This window comes from Diadema antillarum, unplaced genomic scaffold (assembly GCF_040938485.1).
Source record: "Diadema antillarum isolate AM-2024a unplaced genomic scaffold, OU_Dant_1.0 seq00000697_RagTag, whole genome shotgun sequence".
Classification (NCBI taxonomy): domain Eukaryota; kingdom Metazoa; phylum Echinodermata; class Echinoidea; order Diadematoida; family Diadematidae; genus Diadema; species Diadema antillarum.
Genome location: NW_027271602.1, coordinates 683,397 through 706,524, shown reverse-complemented (window position 1 = coordinate 706,524; position 23,128 = coordinate 683,397). Strand labels below are relative to the sequence as shown.

Genomic DNA, 23,128 nt, shown 5'->3' with positions numbered 1-23,128 from the left:
TTGACGGGCTCCTGCTTCCATAGGCTCCTGCTTCCATAGTGCACGCCACTTGTGTACATCACGTCATCGCGATACATCACTAGCGAATGACAACCCCCCTCCCCCACCCCCACCCCCCCCCCCCCCCCCCCACACACACACACGTACGTACGTACCAGTGGTACGTACACACAGCGAACAGCCAGCCAGTTTCCGTTAATTCCGTACATGTAAAATTTACGTAGAAGCACTACTTATGCGCCAAAGGTTACCACTCACGATCACTGGGAGCAAATTTACCTTCTTGAGAGTCACACCACAGTCCATACCGTGGCAGCCATGGCAGGAGACTACACTGTTGTAACAGCAAGTTATGTGAATGTGCAAGTGTCAAGTTCTTTAACTTCTTTTGGAGCAGAAAAACGGTTCCAGAAGGATATAACCATCGGGGAATTGAAGGTGCGTCAACAAATCTAACATGAATATCAATGAGTGGGACTGTGATACTATGATCAAATTCGAGCGAAGACCTGTCCTACGGTGTACGGACTCGAGTCCTAGTCCTAACGTGTTAGATCTAGTAACGTGACTTAGCCTTGCTTGGGGAAGTGTTTACCTTGCGTGATGTTTGTCAGAAGTAGGTCAGGTCGAATTTTTACAAGTTTTATACACATTTTTTATTGTAATTGTAGTTCGTAAACCAAGATTCCAAGAACAGAGTTGGTGTACAATTGTATCATCATGATCATGCATTGACCGAAAGATCGGTCTGTATCTCAGTTCGGGAAACCCACTCACAAGGGGGGCCCCTCCTTATAAGTAACCCGTCCCCCTTATAAGTAACCCCGTCCCCCTTATAAGTAACCCCCGGGGCACCCCTTATAAGGAGTCTCCACGCTTTTTTGCAATGCAACGCGAAAATGAAAGGACTGCGGCAATTCGCTTGATTATGTCCATAAAGCTTCACAAGTTTCCTAGTTACTCACGAAATTTGAGCAAAATCGGTTTGAGGCATCATATCTAAAATCATGGATTTAAATGCGATGTCAAACGACCCATGCGAATGCTGAAATGCGAGCGACTACTGACGTGAGTGTCGCCAGGCGCGGCGGCGCGGCAATGCTTGAGTGCAGACGTGGCGACTAGGTACATGTACTCAGTCGCCACGTCTGCACTCAAGCATTGCCGCGCCGCCGCGCCTGGCGACACTCACGCCAGTAATCGCTCGCATTTCAGCATTCGCATGGGTCGTTTGACATCGCATTTCAATCCATGATTTTAGATATGATGCCTCAAACCGATTTTGCTCAAATTTCGTGAGTAACTAGGAAACTTGTGAAGCTTTATGGACATAATCAAGCGAATTGCCGCAGTCCTTTCATTTTCGCGTTGCATTGCAAAAAAGCGTGGAGACTCCTTATAAGGGGTGCCCCGGGGGTTACTTATAAGGGGGACGGGGTTACTTATAAGGGGGACGGGTTACTTATAAGGAGGGGCCCCCCTTGTGAGTGGGTTTCCCGAACTGATCTGTCCGTCGGGGAATGTTCCGCGGAGACTACGTCTGGCTTCACGGAGGACAGCGTCAATGGCAAAATATAAAAGAGTCCTCCGGACAGACGGATCTTTCTGTCTAGATCATGCACGGAGTTACGGATAACTACGGGCTACGACCAGGGGGTGTTTCACAAAGCTGTTCTTACAGTTACGAAAGGACTTTAGAACGACTGGTGACCAGTTCTTGTGCTGAATTATTGAGATTCTGATAAGTATAGCACACAAGAACTGTAACTGATCACCAGTCGTTCTTAAAGCTAAGGGTGTGTACAGTTCTGGTCGAGGTGAGGATTTACATAGCTTTGAACGTTTTGCGAGATATTCAGAAACCACTCTATGAGATGTCAAAGAGCATGCAATTCTAAAGGGTATGAAAAGTTGAAAAGTATGAAGAGCATGTAATTTTAAGAAGGATTCAACATTTATTTGATGAAAATTGGTTTTGAAATGGCTGAGATATCCAAAAACAAGGTGAAACAAAGATATCCTAATAAAGTTGTGGCCTGTGGCCTTTTATTATTATCACTTTTTTTTTATATCTCAGCCATTTCAAAACCAATTTTCATCAAATAAACGTGGAATCCTTCTGAAAATTACATGCTCTTTCAAATTTCATAAGAGGTTTCTCATTATCTCACTTAGAAATGTTCAACCAGTACTGTACAGTCCCTTTAAGTCCTTCGTAACTTTAAGAACAGCTTTGTGAAACAACCCCCTGCCCTGGCCCCCAGCCCCAACGCTATGCATCGGGGCCCACAGTATAACTGTACAAGGAGCACCCTGGGTTAGGTCATGGAGAGCGTGACCGCCATCATCATCGTCAGCGTGACTGTCGCTGTTTATTGTTTAATAAGTTTAACAATAATAGTGCCAGCACCATCGGTAAAGTAAATTGTGATGTGGCTTACCTTTGTAAAAGTGCTCACCCCTTAATTGGTATTGACCCGCAAACCACACAACATGAAGATTGAAGCCAAGCATGTGGTCATTTCATACACTAAAAAGGGCAATTTCATGGCTAGTAATGTTACAATAAGCAAATGTACATTTGTACATATTTTTACTAAACTAAATAGTAAATCTCCATTTAGAATCCTCTATTTATATCAAGTCAAAATCATGTTAAAATTGTGTTCGTCCTTCCCAGGTTTATGATATACAGTAGAAAAGAATGTTCAATACAATTCAACGAATAATAAAGTAAAAGAATGAATACAATTCAACAAATATTAGAGTTGCCACGGCGACTTAAAGAGTTGGTGAGTAACGTTATAAAAAAAAGGACATGACAAAAAAAGATCAATGTCTTGTGACAAAATGTGTTCAAAAATGTAAGTTACTAAAGTACAAACAAAGTGCTGCATTGATTTCAATTACAGCATCGTAACAAATATTCCTGCAAATATTTTTAGCTGTTTGACCCATAATTTTTTAGCTAGACCCCCGAAAGCATGGTAGTAACATTAAAGGTAATAACGTTCAATTTGTCTGGAGTAATTCCACAGGTCATTTCACCCTTTTGTAAGTGATGTTCACATGACCTCTGGAATATTTAAATGTATTCATCTTTTGCCCATTAGCAAAACAAGTAAGAAGAAAATATCAAAGGAACCCACTGGGATTTGAATTAAAGTGAATCTAATTGTCTCCAGTCCCACATGTACTAATGTACATGTACATTTTAAATGATGGTTTGAGACCTTGCAAAAAACTAACAAACAAACAAAAACAATGAAAAGGAAAAACAAAATCTACTGAATTTGAAAATTCTTTATGATCAAAGAAAGATAAAGAGGCACATTTCTTTTATTGATGTCATGTCCTAACTGGAATTGCCCTAAACCATGCAGTTGTCAAACCCACCGATAACCACATCAACAAGTACAGTAAGTCTAGTACTCAATGACCACCTATTTTTAGATTGACCACCTTCGCACAATGCCTTTCATGCGTATAAAATCAGAAGTATGTGTGGGACAGCATGCAATATGCTTGAATATTTGAACATAAATACAAATCAAAAGAAATGAGGAGGGTACACAGGTAAATAGCCTGAGGAAATAGACGGAAAAAGAATTTAAAAAAATCCTCATTAGTTAATACACATACATGTAATTGATGTTAACACGTCTTTGCCATTCACTACTAGTATATTAATGTGCTTTATCAATGGAGCTTGCACTGGCGCACAGCAAAAATCAGTCACTTGCGTTTGTTGCCAAAAATTTCACGCGTACGATACGAGTCAACAATCTGAGGCCGTGATACATGTATGAATCTGCGATATTTTCTGCCATAGTGAAATGATGTTAAGGTGAAATTGTGGAAGATTTTTTATGATGTCATTGTTATTACATGTACAAATTGTATTGTTAATAGATGTTTGAATGAAACAGTCAACATTAGTTACTTCTCAGCTAACATGCTGTTCCATGATGTGTACACATGTAAGTGCCTACTCTGTAGTAAAACAATTTTACGTACACATGTTAGACAAATTTGGGCATAGGTTATAGCTGATAATTCTTTATTATTTGGGTAACAGGTTTGAGCTAAACGAGGTTGGCTGTTAGTTAAGAAGTGATGATTATGTCCTCTCTTTGTACAGGGCAAGCTTGAGCTCATTACAGGATGTGTGTCAACATTGATGGATCTCGAGCTTTATAATGCAGAGGGAAAGTTTCTTGGCCCATTGGACAATGATGCTGCTCTTCTTGGTTCCTACCCAGTGGAAGATGGGATGAGAATTCATGTGAGTTGATGTGAGTTTTTTAGCTCACCTGAGCCGAAGGCTCAAGTGAGCTATTGCGATTGCTCTTCGTCCAGCGTCCGTTTGTCCGTCGTCCGTTGTGCGTTGTGCATCGTCTGTCGTCCGTCGTGCGTAAACTTTTTACATTTTCATCTTCATCTTGAGAACCCCGTGACCGATTTTCACCAAACTTGGCAGGTAGCATCCCCAGGGAGATAGGATCTCAACTTGTTCAAGTGGGCACCATACCCCACCTGGGGGCCCCCCAGAGGGGCCCAAAACCCCCAAAAATTAAGGAATCTTAAAAAATCTTCTTCTCTAGAACCAGATGTGATAGAGCTAAGTTAATACTATGAATTAGTACATTGATGACTGTAGTTTTAAGTTTGTTCATGATGGAATCAGGGGTGCCCCCCACGGGACCCAGGGGAGGGGGGGGGGGTTGGGGAGGGGTCCTAATAGGGCCCATTTTGTACATTTTCATCATTTTCTTGAAAATGCCATAATGAATTTTCACCAAAGTTGGCAGGTAGCATCCCTAGGGGGAAAGAATCTTATTCCCATCAAATGGGCACCATGCCCCACCTGGGAGGCCCCAGGGGGCCTAAATTTTGACTGAAATTGCAAATTTTCATCTTTTTCTTGAAAACCCTATCACAAACTTTCACCAAACTTGGTAGGTAGCATCCCTAGGGGGATAGAATCTCATTTCTATCAAATGGGTGCCATGCCCAACCTGGGGGGCTCCAGGGGTCCCCACCCCCCCCCCCCCTGTAAGGAATCTTTACAGATTTTCTTAGAACCAGAAGTGATTGAGTTAAGTTAATACAATGAGTCAGTATATATTGATGACTGTTGTTTCGAGTTTTTTTCATGGGAGAATCAGGGTTGCCCTCCCCCCCTCCCCCACCCCCTTGGGACCCAAGGATGCGGGATGGGATGGAGGGGGGGGGGGGGGGTTCCAAATGCGATCCTAAATTTTCATCTTCTTGCTGAAAACAACATAATGCATTTTCATCAAACTTGGCAAGTAGCATTCCCATGGGGATAAGATCTCAAAGTGTTTGAATGGGCACCATGCTTTCCTTGGGGGCCCCAGGGGTTCCAAACCTCCTAAATTAATGAATATTCAATCATATTTTTCTCTAGTTCTAATCAAAAGTGATAGGGCTGTAAGACCCCGTTTTACAGTGCGGGGCAGGGCTCGGCCGCGGCTCAGCCTCTGTGGCAACAGTCTGATTCAGCAGGTGAAAAATTTAGACAACTTGCTTACACACTTTATAGTATGGCATCTTTTTTTTTTGGGGGGGGGGGAGGGGGGGAGGGAATGTGACCAAACTTTGTTAATGAGCTGTATTCTACTTGTCCCCACCCAAGGGTACACCTTGCCAATTTGGAAGGTTGTGCAAGTACAGTGTATGTACAGTGTACTTTAACTGGTAGTAGTACTGTAAACACAGTGCTCCCACGTGCATCTCTAAGGTGGACCTTACATGAACCATGGAAGAATTCTTTGTGCAAGGAAAATTGAGGACTGAAAATATCACACTTTCTGGTTATCATGTTGCTACAGTTTGCTACAAGGATGGCATTTACACAAAAAAGAAAAGAAAAGAAAAGAAAAGAAATGCATGTGATGGTTTTGATGTAGAGCTGAGGGTAACATCGTACAAATTTGTACCGTACCTGTGATTACTGCCAATAGTCCATTGCATACATTGCAAGTATGGCATTGTCTCCACTGTGTTTTCAGGTCTCCATTGAGACCTTTAATTATATCATTTACAGGGACAGCATCAGTTTGTAATGAAAAGCCCAGCAAAGGGATATCAAATTCTAATGAAAAAATTGCCACTTTTTTTTTTCTTTTGATGAAACTGGATGTTTTGCCCATTGCAGTTACTATTGACCACTACCTTTCTGGTAAGTAAAGGCCGTGTCACACCAGCCTTGCGTGCGACTTGCAAAGAACACTTTTGACTACCCGGAGGTCCCTGTAGATGATCCGCACATGACAGTACCTAGCATGTATCTCAAAAGTAGTCCGCCCGGAGGTGCGCACGCATATTTTTTTTTTACCCGCAACCGTGTTTAGGCCCTGTCACACCTTTCCGGGCAAGCTACTCGGGCTTGTTACGTGTAGGGATTTTCTAGCATACCGGACATTCCTGAAGGCGGAAAAGGATTTGTGCGAGTCAGCGCATGTGTCTTACTTGCTGGGACGCGTTATACTCGCGAGTATACTGTGTGACCTTTGTACCAGTCGCGTGGGGGCTGACAACTCAGTGAAGGTATTCCTCGAATGGAATGGCTGAAATCTCACAGAATTTCATTATCTTGGCTGCATACGGGGACTGCGAAGTACGTGCGTGGGAATTGCCTGGGAAGTACTGCCGCTAAGGGTCTCCTACTGGCGTTCTGCGTGGACCTCTACGGGCATTCCCGCGACTCACCTGAAAAAAGTTTTGGTCATGCTCAAAACTTGGCTGCGTTAAATCGGACTTGCGTGAGCACCTATGGGCAACTACGCGCTAGATACTGTCACGTGCGGACCAACTGCGGAGAGCTCCGTGGAGTAAATTTGTTTTCCCCGCAAGTCAAGCCGCAGAAGTTCCCCTGTACGGTATGACAAGGCATGAATGAAAATTGCAAACATTCTTGTTCGCCCGCTGAAAAATCTTCTACATGCTGGAAACTACCTCCTCGCCCACAAGCCCGCGTAGCTTGCCCGGAATGGTGTGACACGGCCTTAAACTAGTTTCCGAAGTACTTACTAAGGATTGAATTTTCAGAAGAAATCACTAAATCGATCTTTTCTGTGATGAGAAGTGGATAAAATGTAAACTTCTGTTACTACCTGTCTTTCCTAACAGGTCATAAATAAAGATGGCAACCGTGTTCTTGGAGAGTTTGAGGATGTCTCAAAAGTGGAAAAATTTGAAATCTCCAAAGAGGCATATGAAAAACGGGCAGGTGAGCAAAAACACCCTACAAAAACCACTTTTTTTTTTTTCCATGTGTCAGTGGTAAGCTAGATGTGATTTTGACATAATTTTTCACAGATTATTCGAGCTACAAAGTGTACTTGCATATGTTAAGTATCTCAAGATTACAAAGCAAAGCCACTGGCTGGGATTTCATCAAATTGTATGTTGTGTACCATTGTCATTGCATTACTTTTATCATTTGTCAAGCCTCTTGTACATCATAAATACAGGGATGACATAATTTTCACATTCATCATGGCATGCAATTTGTGTTGTATTAGTAGCTCAAAGAGCTTTGTACTGAATTCATTCTACAGTTGTACATGTATGTAACCCTGCTAGAATGGAATAAAGATGAAATCAGTAAGCAAAATGCAGGATAAAGTGTCATTACAATAGATTTTTGTTCAAGCATTGGTTGTAAGGAGGCACTTCTCCTTAAATGTTAAAGGCGCATAGACCCGGTGGGTGCATGGGTGCTGTTGGATGATACCGTACTGCAGATCACAGTAGCATTGATCCGAAGATTGCCGAAGTTGAACTGTTATCAAGAGTAAAGCACGTAGGTGTTGCTTGGTAACGTTGCCTTCGTTGTCTTCTCTGCACATCACGCAGTCTGTGGTGATGCCAGGGTGCGTCCTTATGTGGTTCTTAGAATGACATCACAAAAGAAGTTTGCTAAAGCTGTCATCCCCCTCAGCCGAATCATGAGCTGAGCTGTGATCGTACCACTGACTACAGTGGATCAGACTTCTTCGGACTCGTGGAAATGGATCAAAGCGTAAGTGCTAAAAGAGGAGTCAATGGCATAGGTATCTATGGGAAACTTGCACCGTGCGCCGTGCACGCATTCGACTAAACCACCGGGTCCATGTACCTTTAAGGTTTAAAAGCCACAAGCTGTTTAATTTTCCACTGTGTAGTAAAAAAATTGTTTGTTTTACAATTATATGTATTACAAGAAAGAAATGGTATGTGTATAGGGCTATGTGTAGCAGAGGTTAGGATCAAAGATGTATAATGTGTAATATATTTTGTGGTGTTTGAATTGATTCTCAGGTACGTATTAGAGGATACATGTACTACCATTGCATCACAGTTTGTGTGTACAGTACTGGCCATGTTTTGTTTTGGTATTTTTTTACAAATTCTATTCAAATTCAATATAATGGAGATTTATCATTGAAAAACTGTAACTTTTAGCCACAGTTTTTGACTGTTTTTGTTTTGATTTGTTTTGTTTCTTATACAGGTCCATCGTAGTATACACTTAACCTATAGTTTTATGATCGAGATGGTGGTTTTGTTTTGTTTTTTCAAATTTGAGAGTCAACCAATATAAAAGTAACAACCTGCAAAAATATTGATTTTATTGAGCACATGTGACACCAATGCACAGTACATATTGTCTCTAAGGTGCAAAATCGCAAACATTTCTCCTAAGAAGTGAAATTACTGCATTCTCAATCACAAATTTAACCTCTAGGGAATTTCTTACTTGATTTGCACAATATTATGCCTTCAAAATGCATTGTGTATACAGAATTGTGACATTAATGATGGACCTGAAAATACCAGCTTTGTCACATGACATTAATGTTGCATGCACAAAAAATCCTCTCTTTTATGCAGAAAATTGCTTGAATCTGCAGGAGTAAATCATCTTTTCTGCTAACTATACACAACCCAGTCGCTGTACGTAGGTACGTCGCACAGCGTACTTACAGCGTCTGGTCGAGCTACTTTTCTGCCAGTGTGAAGACATTTTGTATGTCATTACATAGCATTCTAGATCAAGAGTAGAGGCTGAAGGAGAATACTCATTACAGAATATAATGGGAATCTTAGCAACATTTTCATGCACAGATGCTCAAAGTAGATGAATATTGAGTGACTTCCAGTCAGTGGTCTGAGACAACTTTTTTTTGTGGTACCCACATAATGCTACAAGTCTAGTGGATATGCCTCCATTTCACTTAGTTGATCCCACATATACCTGTAGCATTATGTGGGTACCACAAAAAGAGTGGTTGGTTACCACAAAGAAATGTGTGGATCAAGTAAGTTAAATGGAGGCATATCCACTAGTATTGTTGCATTGAACAAGTTAAGCATGCAGTCACAGTGTCGGTTCATATCTGTTGGAAATAATTTGTCAGTTAACCATTTTTACATGTGCAATTCATATTGTGCCTTGTCTTTATGCAAACCTGGCTCATGAGTTGTAGCCTTGTGCAATTTAGAATGTAATGCAGTTTTATTCTCCTCCCACCCCATCTCTTTATTTCCTTTGCCACTTTGATGCAATCAAAAAGATTCTGTGCGAGCCTTCAAGATGAAGCACAAGATGGGTCAATTCAAGGAGGTCAGTCCTGAGGAGCAAGCAATACTGGACAAAGAGAAAGCTGAGAAGGCTAAAGAAGAGGAGAGATTAGTGTCAGCGATCACTATCGACTCCCGATGTGAGGTCTCTGTGCCGAATGCCCCCCCAACAAAAGAGAGGGACAGTGAAGTATGTTGGTGAGTATTCGGTCTGCCGCTTCAATGAGAACTCCCTCACAGAATGTTTTAGTGGCAATCATGGATCCAATGGTCTTATATTTGTCTTAGGCATTCAATTCATTCTAAAGAGGTAATAAATGACAGTCCGAGAAATACCAAAAAAAATAGATAAAGACGGCGCGTGCACCCCCTGTAATTTTTTAAAGAAAAATTGTGCTGATGCCTTTTTTATGCCTCCGCCACGAAGTGGTGCCGGAGGCATTATGTTTTCGGGTTGTCCGTCCGTCTGTTCGTCCTTCCGTCCTTCTGTCCGTCCGTAATGAATTTTGTGGACAGGGTAAATACCAAAACCTTTTGAGGTATCCTAATGAAACTTTGCATGTACAGTTCGACCTCGATTATCCGGCCTCCTTTTATCCGGAAATCTCTATCATCCGGATGCGTTCATGCAGTGAAGGACTTTATTTTTTTTCATCCAAAAATTGAGAAAAAACAGTGACTTTAAACTCAATTGAAATTTCTACAAAACTCACACGATTTACCTACAATATTCCCGACAGAACTAACGTAAATTCACACTACATTATCATCATAAAAGTAAGCAGTTATGATTTATCGGGAATACAATTTTGCGCAGGCTAGCATAGATTACACCACCGTTGCGGGGTACTCTACCTGCCTAGCTGCCAGTGCACTGGGACGGCAGCTTGGACGGCAGCTATATGTGTCTCTCATATTCGGCCAATTCGCTTATCCGGATGAGCGCCGGTCCCGACATGGCCGGATAATCGAGGTCGAACTGTATGTGCTTTAGGGGGTGAAGTTGTGCCTATCAACTTTTGGGGGCACATGCTCATGGTCAAAGGTCAAGGTCAAATACATAAGATTTCACTATTTACACCATATCTCTGCAATGCCTGAAGATATTTTCTTGAAACTTAGTGTATACATGTATTACCCAATTAAGATTCTCTGGTGAAAATTTTGGGGCATGAGGTGAAAGGTCAAAGGTCAAAAGGTTAAGTAGAAATATTGAAACTTCCCTTTTTTCTCTGTACCTTGGAAATTGTTCAAGGTATCTTCATGGAACATACTATATATACATGTACTGACTGGCAGTGATTATCTGAGAATTTAGGGTTCATGGGGTCAAAGGTAAGGGGTCAAAGGTCAAGGGCAACACTTTAAAAATCTTACTATTTCCCTCATGTTTATGCAATGCCAGCAGGATTATTTCTTTTTATACTTGGTGTATGCATGTATAACCTACAAATGTTTAACAGATTCTCTGGAAAGATTTTTTTTTTTCTTTTTTTGCCTCAAAGGTCAAAAGGTCAAAGATCAAGTGAACGTGCTGAACTAACTTTTGCCTCCATATCTCGGAAGTTGCTCAAGTTATCTTGAAACTTACTACATATTTATGCATGTTCTGCCTGACAGTGATTATCTTATGAATTTTAAGGTCAAAGGCCAGATGAAAATGGTAACAATTTACTATTCAATACAGAAATTGCACTTTTTCTCCATACCTTGAAAATTACTCAATGCAATAAATGTATGAATGGGTCAAAGTCAAGATAAAGTCCTTAAATCCCCAAATACATGTTTTCCTATTCATCCAATTAAACCTTGGTCAAGGAAGGTGAACATTCAACACATTTGTGAAAAACTTGTCATTTTAACATTTTGCCAATTTTGTGAAAATGTAGTCACACATTGTCCACACGTACTATCTAGACCTATTAGGAGAATCATGCATTATGACAGAGGCATACCAGTCGCCATAGCGACATTTCTAGTTTTTCAAATTTGCTTGTCAGCCGAGGAAACCCGGAAGTGGCACGAGAAACAAAAAAAAAATGTATGTGAGCTGTATTTTTGTTTTTTGCTTGTCAGCTCATTAAATCTGAAGTGGCACCAGAATTTTTTTTTGTGTGCCCCCTTTATGGAATTCCTAAATCCGCCGGCAGTGACATACATCTGCATAATTTACACATCCCTGTCTAGATTCTGGTCTCATCCTTTTAGCATTATTGTATTAATATTGATGAATAGTGATATATTATACAGCCCCAGCACAAACATATAATGCACATGTTGCATGTGCACATCACTACCTAATACTTCTTTCTCCCACTTCATACTAATGCAACAATTCACCTTTTGTTAGCGGCAAACCCGAACTGAATTCCTCTCAGCCATCGGCCTAGCCATACTTACGTGGACGATCTCTTGGTTCATTGTTGAATTAAATATGCTGCCTTGTTTTGATTTATACAATTGTAAATGTTTTATGATAATTATCCTGCAGTGTTATATATTTACTTTTCTATTGCTTCTGTGTAATTTTGTTATGTTTCCTTCAACTCTTGACAATTATGTAATTCAATTTTGTTTTGATTAGAGGAGTAGAATAGATGCAAACAAAGAAACAAAATAATTGTTTGTTTTTGTTCTACGCTGAAGCTCGAGATGATCATTGCTTGACCCAGAACAGAACTTAGCCACATCTACTTTGAGTGTCAGTCTTTGTTTGGGGCACTAATGATTATTACATTGTAGTACCAGTGTGGCGTACCCATATGGGGAAGTAAAATTTTAGATGCTGTAAATTAGATATTGAATGGGTATGTTGGTTTTGCCTCATTCAGGATAGTGCATCATTAAGTTCAATGTACGTGTTAAATCATATAAACAAACATGGGCTTGCATTAACTGGATTGTTTAGAGTTGCATTCATCATCAGAATTTTCAATGAGTGTTTTTGATATCTATATCCCGTGTGTTTGCTCTGTTTGTTGACTGAGTAAAAATGTGAAGTAGATACAATGCACTCCTGTTTTGACAAACACAGTGAAAATAAAATTCCTCTTACATAACAAGATAAAAATTCAGGTCCCAAAATCATCATCTATATACTTCTTTCTTGATATATACTTCATTGTTTGGCTATAATGAAATTCCGATATGACAAAAGAAAACTGCTGGTCCTCAGGACTTCATTATGACGGAAGTTGCCTGTATACATTGTAGGTCATTGTCACTTTTGGCAACATGTGCAGGTAAAAATGATGCTCTTTTCTGATTTGATTTTGTATAACTTTGCAGGTAAAACAGAATTCAAACCAGGCTATTGGGTTGGAGTTCAGTATGATGAACCACTAGGAAAGAATGATGGCAGGTGAGAAATGTGGAATTTGAAACATTTGCAGTGTTCTTCTCTCTGGAGTGGCCTCTCCTGTAAATCAGAAAAGTGCTTTTTACTGCAGTCCAGTGGCTCCTGTCATATAGAGAGTTTGTATTTCGACAGGGTCACACGAACTGCAATTGCAAAGCAACAAGAATGCAAGAAATAACACTTTGCCATTTTCTTCCTTTTGTCAGAGTGAGGCAGGATTATAAGTAGCAGTGTAATGCATTGTGTGCATAACTCACTGCCCTCTGTTACTCATTATCTGTGGGTATATTAGCTATTGTGTCCATGTGTATATGAATAAATGCTGTTAACTTGGTACCCCATCAGTTGACTTCAGAAGAGTGTTGTGTGCAGAGATCCAGAATTAAAATTAGTTTCATCTGAGCAGTTTAATATGTGTCAGTCTTTCACTTTTGACAAATGTTATGGTCCTGATACACTGTATAGAATTTTGGTATTGTATATGTCGTGTGTTACTAGACTTACAATCTGTACTCTTGCCAAAACTCGTTGAATGATGCTTTCTTTCTCTCTCTACATCACAGTGTCCAAGGAAAGCGCTATTTCACCTGCCCTGACAAGTATGGTGGATTTGTCAAACCTCAGTATGTGACAGTGGGCGACTTCCCAGAAGAAGATTTAGGACTTGATGAGATGTGAATCATTAACTTGTGCCACATGTACCGGTATATTCAATGAACTCTTCAATGGATCTCTGCATTGGTACCACTCTCTCCTTGAATTGGAGTTCAACCCATGAAGATGCTACATCATGTGTGATTATCGGTTGATCAGTTTATATGCCACTTCAAATTCAGTCCATGAAGAATTGACAGAAAAATATGAAATCACAGTTGTCACTTAAAACATAATTATGATGGATTGTTTGCCAGATATGTACTCTGTTACCAAATGGATAAAGATTTGATGTTGTGACCAGACAGTCTTCTCCAGTGATGTTATTGTAATTCTATGTAAGTCATTCTACATGCACATGTGTAGATGTATTTAGCTTCATCTCCACTCTGCAGAACATTGTAGGCAGGATACTCATGTTACCTTTTCTGCTTTAATATTTACATTCTACTTGGTCAGAGCTGATGCTCTCGCTAAATGTGACATTTTTTTTTTAATTTTTTTTCTGGGCATCTTCCAAAATCTGCTCCACTGCCTAATTTCTGTGATTGACAAGAAACCTTGGTTTATTGTCGTAGCTTGGCCAAAACCTATTAATATATGATGGTAAAAATGGTTAACACATAGTAATATTTAATGTTGCATTGGTGATAATTCTAAAGATGCGCATCATACTATCAACATTGTCACATAATGTATTATTTTTATGCCTCTGCCACGTAGTGGTGCCGGAGGCATTATGTTTTCGGGTTGTCCGTCCGTTCGTCCTTCCGTCCGTCCATAATCAATTTTGTGGACAGCGTAACTAAAAAACCTAGGTATCCTAATGAAACTTGGCATGCATGTGTATCAGGGAGTGAAGGTGTGCCTATCAACTTTTGGGTTTACATGGTCAAGGTCAAAGGTCAAGGTCAAATGCTCAAAATTTCACTATTTCCCCTATATCTGTGCAATGCCTGAAGATATTTTCTTGAAACTTAGTGTATATAATGTATTATGTACTACTCAATTTAGATTTTCTGGTGAGAGTTTCAGGTCATGAGGTCAAAGGTCGAAGGTCTCCATATCTTGGAAATGGTTCAAGGTATCTTCGTGGAACATAGTGTATATGCATGTACTGACTGGCAGTGATTATCTGGGGAATTTGGAGGTCAGGGGCAAAGGTCAAGGTCAGCTCTTCCAAATTTGACTATTTCCCTCATATTTATGCAATACCTGCTGAATTTTTTTTTATTTGGTGTATACATGTATTACCCAATAGAGATTCTCTGGGAAGTCTTTTTGCCAAAAAGGTAAAAGGTCAAAAGGTCAAAGATCAAGTGAAAGTGCTGAACTTTACTTCTTCCTTGATATCTCGGAAGTGGCTCAAGCTGTCTTGAAACTTAGTACATCTTTATGCATGTTCTGCCTGACAGTGACTCTCTTATGAATTTTAGGGTCTTAGGGTCAAAGGTCAAGGGCCATGTGAAAATGGTAACAATTTACTATTCAATACAGAAACCACTTTTTCTCCATACCTTGAAAATTACTCAATGCATAAACTTATAAAAGGGTCAACGTCCTCAAATCCTAAAATATATGCTCTCCCATTCATCCAATTAAACCTACATTGTAGGTCAAGGAAGGTGAGCATTCACCACATTTGTGACAAACATGTCATTTTAATATTTTTCCATTTATGTGAAACTGTCATCACACATTGTCCACATGTACTATAAACTTACGTCTATTAGGAGAATCATGCATTATGGCGGAGGCATACCAGTCGCCATATTTCTAGTTTCATGCTTGGAATCAATTATTTCCACCGCAGCTTTCAACACAGAACCATGTTGAAAAATTCAGCATTGCCACTTGTATGTACTATACACTAGACATACTCAATCTCAGATTATACTCTCTACTGTATCTGAATTTAAAGCCAAAACAGTTCTAGGTTCATTATTCTCAAAAGCACTTTTTACCTTGTTGTGTATGTTTTCATTGTTTTGAAAGCATTCAGCAGCATTTGAAGTCTGTGTGATATGACGTATGTCCGTTGACCCCCAAGGATGAAAGGATGTACTTAATTTCTGTAAATAAAGTTGACTGTATCTTCCTGGTGTATGGACATAAAACCTAAAACATGTTTGTGTAACAAGTGAGAGTCAAATAAGTGTATGATTCTAAAGAGGTTTTACTTTTCCATGTGCCCCCACCAGCTAAGATTATTATTGCAAAATGTTGGTAAGCATTTAAATTTGGAGAGGTTATTACAGAAGTGACTGAAGTGACAAAACTGTTTGGGATTGTCCTGACAATGTTGTTGCATGTAAAGTGTGTCAGTAATATGTTGAGGTAAGATCAGTGTTTTGATATTGATCTTTCATAATATGTTCTCTGTTTTTATTGTTTTTATATCTTGAACATGTATTTGCAGCTGACAATTTTCAAGTTGTGGATGACTTAGTCTTGATGTTACAGCTTGTGGTTCAAGCTGTGAAACCTGCATCCTCAAATAGGTGTTGCATGAATGTTTTGGTTATGACCAGTTTACAACACCTTTCTTGTTTGTTTTTCTTGTCTGTTTTGTCAGAATCTTTCATTGGCACCGAGTACTACAGTGCACTCTCATTACAATGAACACGGTTATAATGAAGTTTCGTTACAACAAAGTAAAAATTCAGATTCCCAGATTATCATCATGAAAGTCTATGGTGCAAAATTTGCTTTCATTGAATAGAAATCCCTCTGCATTTGTTTCCTGCATCACACACTGTTACCAAGAAAATCTTGAATTTTTTTATGTTAATCCGATATAAAATAGGGTTTGTTTACCCAAAGGTTGGTTATTCCGAAGGCTTGTTGATACAAAAATGAAATAAGGTTGTTATTACAAAGGTTCGTTAATCCGAAAGTGATTGGAATCTTCACTGTTCTGAAGGTTCTTAATCGAAATATAAAATAAGGTTCGTTCTTCCAAAAAGAAAAAAAAAAGAAAGGTGAGTTTACTACAATAAACTTTCAGAATTACAAACCTTATACAGTTTTTCAGATTAACAAACTCTCGGATTCTTGAACTATTTTAATTTTTGGATTAACAAACTTTCCGAATAATGAACCTAGGAAAAACGAACAGTATCCAAATCCTAAACCATCACTTTTCATATACATTTGTTTTCAAACTATTGAAGCATGAACATGCACACAACTTTATGATCTCTCTTAAATGTAAAATTTAAACAAAATCAGTGAGGTAGTATTGTATGTAATATTGTTTGTTTTTTTTTGTTCAGTGTATGGTGAGTACTTAATGAATAAGGTACAATATGCACATGGTTTGTGTATTTTTATCAAATGCCTTGTTCAGTTATAATGAAATTTCGAAATTAAAAAAACTGCTGTTCCCGATGACTTTATTATAACAGGAGTACACTGTATACATATTAATCAATAGATGCTCACATTTTCTTTTGTGTGTGTGTGTGTGTCATTTTCTTAATTTTCTGTGTGCTTTTGTGAAATCATTGAAACAAACCTGAATAAAAAAGTTAAATGTCTGATAATGTTCCTGATTAGACATAGTAGCATCTAGACCATGTATTTCTTCAGCACTGTACAACTGTTTCAGTCAGCCACGCTTAACAATATGGCCCGAATTCATGAAGGTGGTACAATCGAAACCATGGTTTAAACCATGGACAATTTGTGTGGAGCGCCAAGTGTAGCATGGCCTGTTTCGTTACAAAATCAGTCATTTCCTCGACAAAATGATCATTTCGTTAACAAAATGAGCATTTCTGTCAACGAAATAGTCATTTCCTGGACGAAATGACTGATTTCGTAACGAAATAGGCCATGTGACACTTGGCGCTCCATACAAATTGTCCATGCTTTAAACCATGGTTTCAACTGTACCACCTTCGTGAATTCCGGCCATTGGGTTTAACTCATTAAAATTTTGATTTCACCTTTGTGAGCATACCATGAAGCTCCTTGAACATACTTAACATTTCCTTTCTCATGTTCGCGACATGTTTGTATATGGCAAGTTATCGCAAGAAAGCAAACATTGGATCATCTCATAGTACATATATTGCATTCCATGATTTAATATCATCCCTTTCATTTTTGTAAGCAGAAAATACTTTATTTATGATATTTTTTTCTTGTTTTGTGGCAGTCAATTTTCACAGTTGTATAATTGATTTGTGGTATCTCTGCCATGTAGTAATCCGAGAGATGTGTTTGCAGGTTGCATTTTTGTCAGTTTGTCTTTTTTACCCTTGTTCAAAGGACTAGCCAAATGCATTTTTCAGATTTCAACTAAACTGAATATTTATATTGTTTTACTTTTATTTACACTTCTACAATTTGTCTGCTTAATTTCACTTAAAATTTAACTCTTTAGTGGTTTGGGCAAAGGTCTATAACACATTCTTTGATGTGACTGCAGACACACTGCACTTTTAAAGGCATCAGACCACTAACTGATGTAAGAAATTTTTGGAAAAATCGGATAAGGTTCAATGGTAAACAGTCAGGGCTAGTCTTAAAGTTAACAAGATTTGAAATAACTTTAATCCAAAACTTTGAACATGTATGCACAATACAGTGCAAGTGACTTAGCAGATTTTTGGTAACAGCTATTTTTAAGGAGCCTTTAATAGAGAGGTCAGTAATGTTGCCAAATGCAAGTGGCTCTGAAAAAATGAATCTAAACTTAACCTCTTGAGATGGTCAGCATGGTATCATTGTAAACTCTTATAGAATCTACATGTTTCAATTTACGCTAATGCATTGAACTTTACTCTATGTAGTTTTATTTTGTACCTATTCAAGAGCTCACTGTTAATATATATTTAATACAATTTGCCCGTAATACAGTATTATGTGACTGTAACTTTGCCAATCTATTTCAACTTTGCTCTCATTTCCTCATTTTTATGATTTTGAAATGTGAAATATCTACTAATGAGTGTATAGTTTGTCATTAATGGAGCAAAGTACTCCTAAGCAGCAAAAATAAAATATTGTGAAGAATGTGTCTTCAGCAGATAAATGGTGTCACTTTATCATTATGCAGTACTGACCAGTCATTGTAAAGACTTTGGGTACAGGACTTGATCTTTCTAGACAAGAATCATGTGAAGTATCACTGACTTTCTCTTAGGGGATGATAATCTTTGTTTCTCTGCTGTCTCTGTGATCACAAGATCAAGCAATTTATACAACCCAATGTACATTTTAAATGCTGAGAAATACATTAACTGCAATAATATTAGCTTTCAATCTACCATTGTAGTTCAGACACAATAGCAGTAGGCTGTACATGACAAAATTGAAGGCAAAAAGTAGAAGGGAATGCAACCAAATTGTAGGATGTTAAGGGAATGTCCCTCTTACATCAATGAGATTTCATTCAGACCTTGGTACATGTATGTCTGACAAAACATTAATGTAGTTGTACAGCATGTGTATAAGTTTGTGAGAAGCTGCTGTAAGTGCTGCAGATACAATGTATACTGATTCATTGCATATAAAGTGGGAATATGCACAATAATTCTGTATACATGTACATGTGTATTTACACTTTACACATGATGAAGCAATAATACATTATATCTGCAACTTTTACAATACAGTGTAGCTTCTCATAAACATGCAAGCATGCTATATCACAATTCTAGTCAATAGCTTGTTATTAGGCTCTTGAAGCCATCTCCATTGCATAGCCCTGTAAACATGTATAAAATGCTGTCCTCCCTCTACTGGTGGTGTAATACATGTAGACAGTTTGATGTGCCACACCACACCCATGAAAGGCAGCTTGTAGTTAGAGATGGAGATCACAGGAAGACATCGCTATCCTGAAGGGAGGAGCGAAGTTTCTCCACCTTGGTGAAAGCTTCTTCAGTCATCACGTGATGCGGTCCAAGAGTTGACTTGTATGCTGCCATGGTACAGAAATTTTCAGTCAGAAAAACGGCAAAGATATTGGTCTATGAAGGTCTTGATGGTATCAAATTCAACTTGTTAAATTCATGTATAGTAGTTTCTGCACTCAAAACAGACCTTTAAGTCTATTGATACAGACACTCATCACTAAAATATTACATAATGCCAATCAATACTTTTGCAGTTGCCTTCAAGGAAACACAGCCTAACATTTTAAAATTGGGTAACTTTATCTATTTGTAAAGATTAAGAAAGAAATGTCCTAAACATTCATTTCCTTGATAAAATGTAGTTTACCCAGTGCGTGATCTTCAGGAAATACATACTCTTTGCTGCCTATAATTATTTACCATGTTCAATGGCTTGTAGGAATCAATTTGAACTACATAACCTATCCTTCAGATTATCTCCGGAGAGTTAAATTTGATCAGCAATTCATCACAAAAACTATAACAGGGCCTGTGTATACATTTTGATCGATTTATCAATTAATAAATCGATCAATAGATCAATCAATCAAGTGATGTAGAAGGTAGATATTTACATCAAGTGATGTAGAAGGTAGATATATATATTGATGCATTGTATTTTGAAAGGGTTAAGATTGATTTTATGTAATGTGTATTATCCTGTTAGAGGAAAAGAAAAAGAGCAAGTACAAATGATAACAAAGTTAGAGGGACAATTGAGGGAAATGAATAGAGAGGGTGTATTTGTTATAATGGGAGGGGATTTTAACAGGATCCGTAATGAAGAGTGTGATTATGTTGGTAGAAATAAGTCAATTTGTCAGAGTAGGTTTAACTTGGAAATGGATAATTTTATGGAAGTATGGAATTTAATAGATATTTGGAGGAAGAGAAATCCAACAAAAAAGCAATTTACATATAGACAGAAAGTACCATTTATGCAAGTCGATTGGATTATTGGATAATTTCAGAAGATTTAGTAGACTTTGTGGTTAAATGTGAAATCATGTCTTCAATTGCCCCGGACCATTCCGCAATAGGGTCGGGGGTTTTGGATATCCGGGAAAACCAAATAAGAAATAGAAGTTCTTATTGGAAATTTAATAACAGTTTATGTAATGATATGGTTTATGTTCAGCAAATGAAGGAAGAAATTTTGAAATTAAAGATAGATTTACTGGAAGAGATTCAGGATAAAAGAGTACTCTGGGATTTTTTGAAATGGAAAATTCGTCAGTTTACACAAACGTATTCTAAGAAAATGTCTAAAAATAGAAAGGAAAGTAGAGAAAAATTGGAAAGAGAGATAGCAGATTTGGAGAATAGTTTGATATCTCGGCCAAATCAAGAAGTATATAAGAGACTCGAAGAAAAAAGAAGGGAATTACAGGTCAGTTATGATTATGATAAGGAAGGAGTCAAGATTCGCTCCCGCGCCTCTTGGTATGAAGGAGGAGAAAGAGATGTGAGATATTTTACGCAATTAATGGAGTCAAATATAAGAAAAACTAATATACCAAAATTGATTAATGAAAAGGGTGATATTATTTATAATGAAACTGGTATAATTAATGAAATTAAGGACTTTTATAGTAGATTGTGTGCTAAATCAGAAGTAATTTTGAATTTAGATGATTTGTTTTTTCTGAGGACTTGCCCAGGTTATCTGAGGAGTCCAAGGATTATTGTTAAGGATTAATAGTAGAAAGGGAGTGTATACAGGTTTTGGAAAAAATGAAATTGAATAAATCACCAGGGAATGATGGTTTGACAGTTGAATTTTATGAAATATTTTGGCCGGTTATTGGACAATTAGTAGTAGATGCTTTAAACGAAGCGTATCATAATGGGGAATTATCGGCTTCCCAAAGACAAGCAATGATTATTTTAGTTGCAAAAGAAGGTGAAGATGTTTTGCAGATTAAGAACAATAAACCTATTTCTTTACTAAATGTGGATTATAAAATTCTTTCTAAAGTTGTGAGAATTACAGAGGTTTTAGAGGAAATTGTAATGGAAGATCAATTGGGGTTTTGGAAAGGTAGATATACCGGGTGTCCCAAAAAAAGCGGAACGGTGGAATTTCAGTACCTTGCGTTCTAAAAGTGATATATTTTGACATTATTAGAAAGAGCATCCTCCGCAGAAGACCATGATACCAAAATCATTAAATTTGGTTCAGTACTTTTTATTCTACGCCAATTTCTGTAAATGCAGTCATTTTCAATTTTTTGCGACTTATGAGATAATAATTTGGGTGCGACACGCGTTCCATACGGTGAATTGTGTAAGCTCGTTGATCCATGTCAACAAAAGATAACGCTTTCATATTGGGAGCGCGCGCACACAGACACACAGACACACAGACACACGGTTTTTTCCTGGCCCGTGCCCAATGTGAAAGCTGTATCATTTGTTGACATGGATCACCGAGCTTACACAATATTCACCGTATGGATCGCGTGTTGCACTCAAATTATTATCTCATAAGTCGCAAAAATCCGGCGAAATTTGGCAATGACTGCATTTTCAGAAATTGGCGTAGAATAAAAAGTACTGAACCAAATTTTATGATTTTGGTATCATAGTCTTCTGCGGAAGATGCTCTTTCTAATGATGTCAAAATATATATAACTTTTAGCCCGCAAGGTACTGAAAATCCACCGTTCCGCTTTTTTGGGGACACCCGGTATAGGTGAAGCGATACGTATTATTGATGAAATGATTTTCCATTCTTCCCACTTTAAGTTACCAGATTATTTGGTTGCAATTGATTTCAAAAAAGCTTTTGATTCCGTTGCTCACAGTTTTTTACAACAGGCCCTGTTACACTTTGGTTTTGGACCTGTATTCCGAAAATCGATTTCTACTCTTTATTACAATGCTCTTAGTTGTGTTTTTAACGGGGGTAAATCGACAGGGTATTTTAAGGTTGAAAAAGGGGTTCGACAAGAGGGAACCACTGTCACCCTATCTGTTTATTTTATGTATAGAAGTGTTAGCGCACTCGATAAGAAAAGATAATGAGATTTCAGGGTTATGTTTTGGAGGGAATGAAGTTAGACAAGTGCTTTATGCGGATGATATTACATTTTTAGTACAAGATTTTGAGTCAATTAGGAGGATTGAATTCATTTTTGATTTACCATTAAATAACCATTAAATAACCTTTTAACCCACATTACTCTTTGAGCGTTTATCAATGATGGAAAATGCATCAGTTTTACTCCCCCTTGTTCATAATCTAATACCAACACAGTTTTTCTAATTTTTGGTTTCCCTTGCCAAATAAATTCCCAAACAACCGATTCCATTGCATCAGTTGCAATGAAAACATCACGACGGAAGAATTTTCATGAATTTGAATAACAAAGCAGTACCCGCTGCATGCTATAAGGATTAGAACCAACACTTGCTGTCGGGCGAAAGCTCGGTGGTCTAGTGGAGATGACGCCTGTCCGGTGATCAGGAGGTCGTAGGTTCGAATCCTGCTCGAGTATGTACGCCCATGATTTTTTTATCATGGCTACTACTAAAACACTGATTAATTCAGTGCTTATTTACGTCGATGTAGGGCAATTTGTCAATCAGTTGCAATGAAAACATCACGACGGAAGAA

General features: G+C 38.3%; 1 protein-coding gene across 1 annotated transcript; it reads left to right on the top strand.

The window, feature by feature from the left end:
• The first annotated feature begins 247 nt into the window (after positions 1 to 247).
• On the top strand, positions 248 to 15,044 carry LOC139737657 (tubulin-folding cofactor B-like). The gene is given in 7 exon segments (XM_071648334.1): positions 248 to 438; positions 4,142 to 4,285; positions 7,156 to 7,255; positions 9,585 to 9,754; positions 9,756 to 9,789; positions 12,880 to 12,952; positions 13,513 to 15,044. Coding segments are annotated over 7 exon segments (756 nt in total). The 5' UTR covers positions 248 to 318; the 3' UTR covers positions 13,628 to 15,044.
• Positions 15,045 to 23,128: the final 8,084 nt, after the last annotated feature.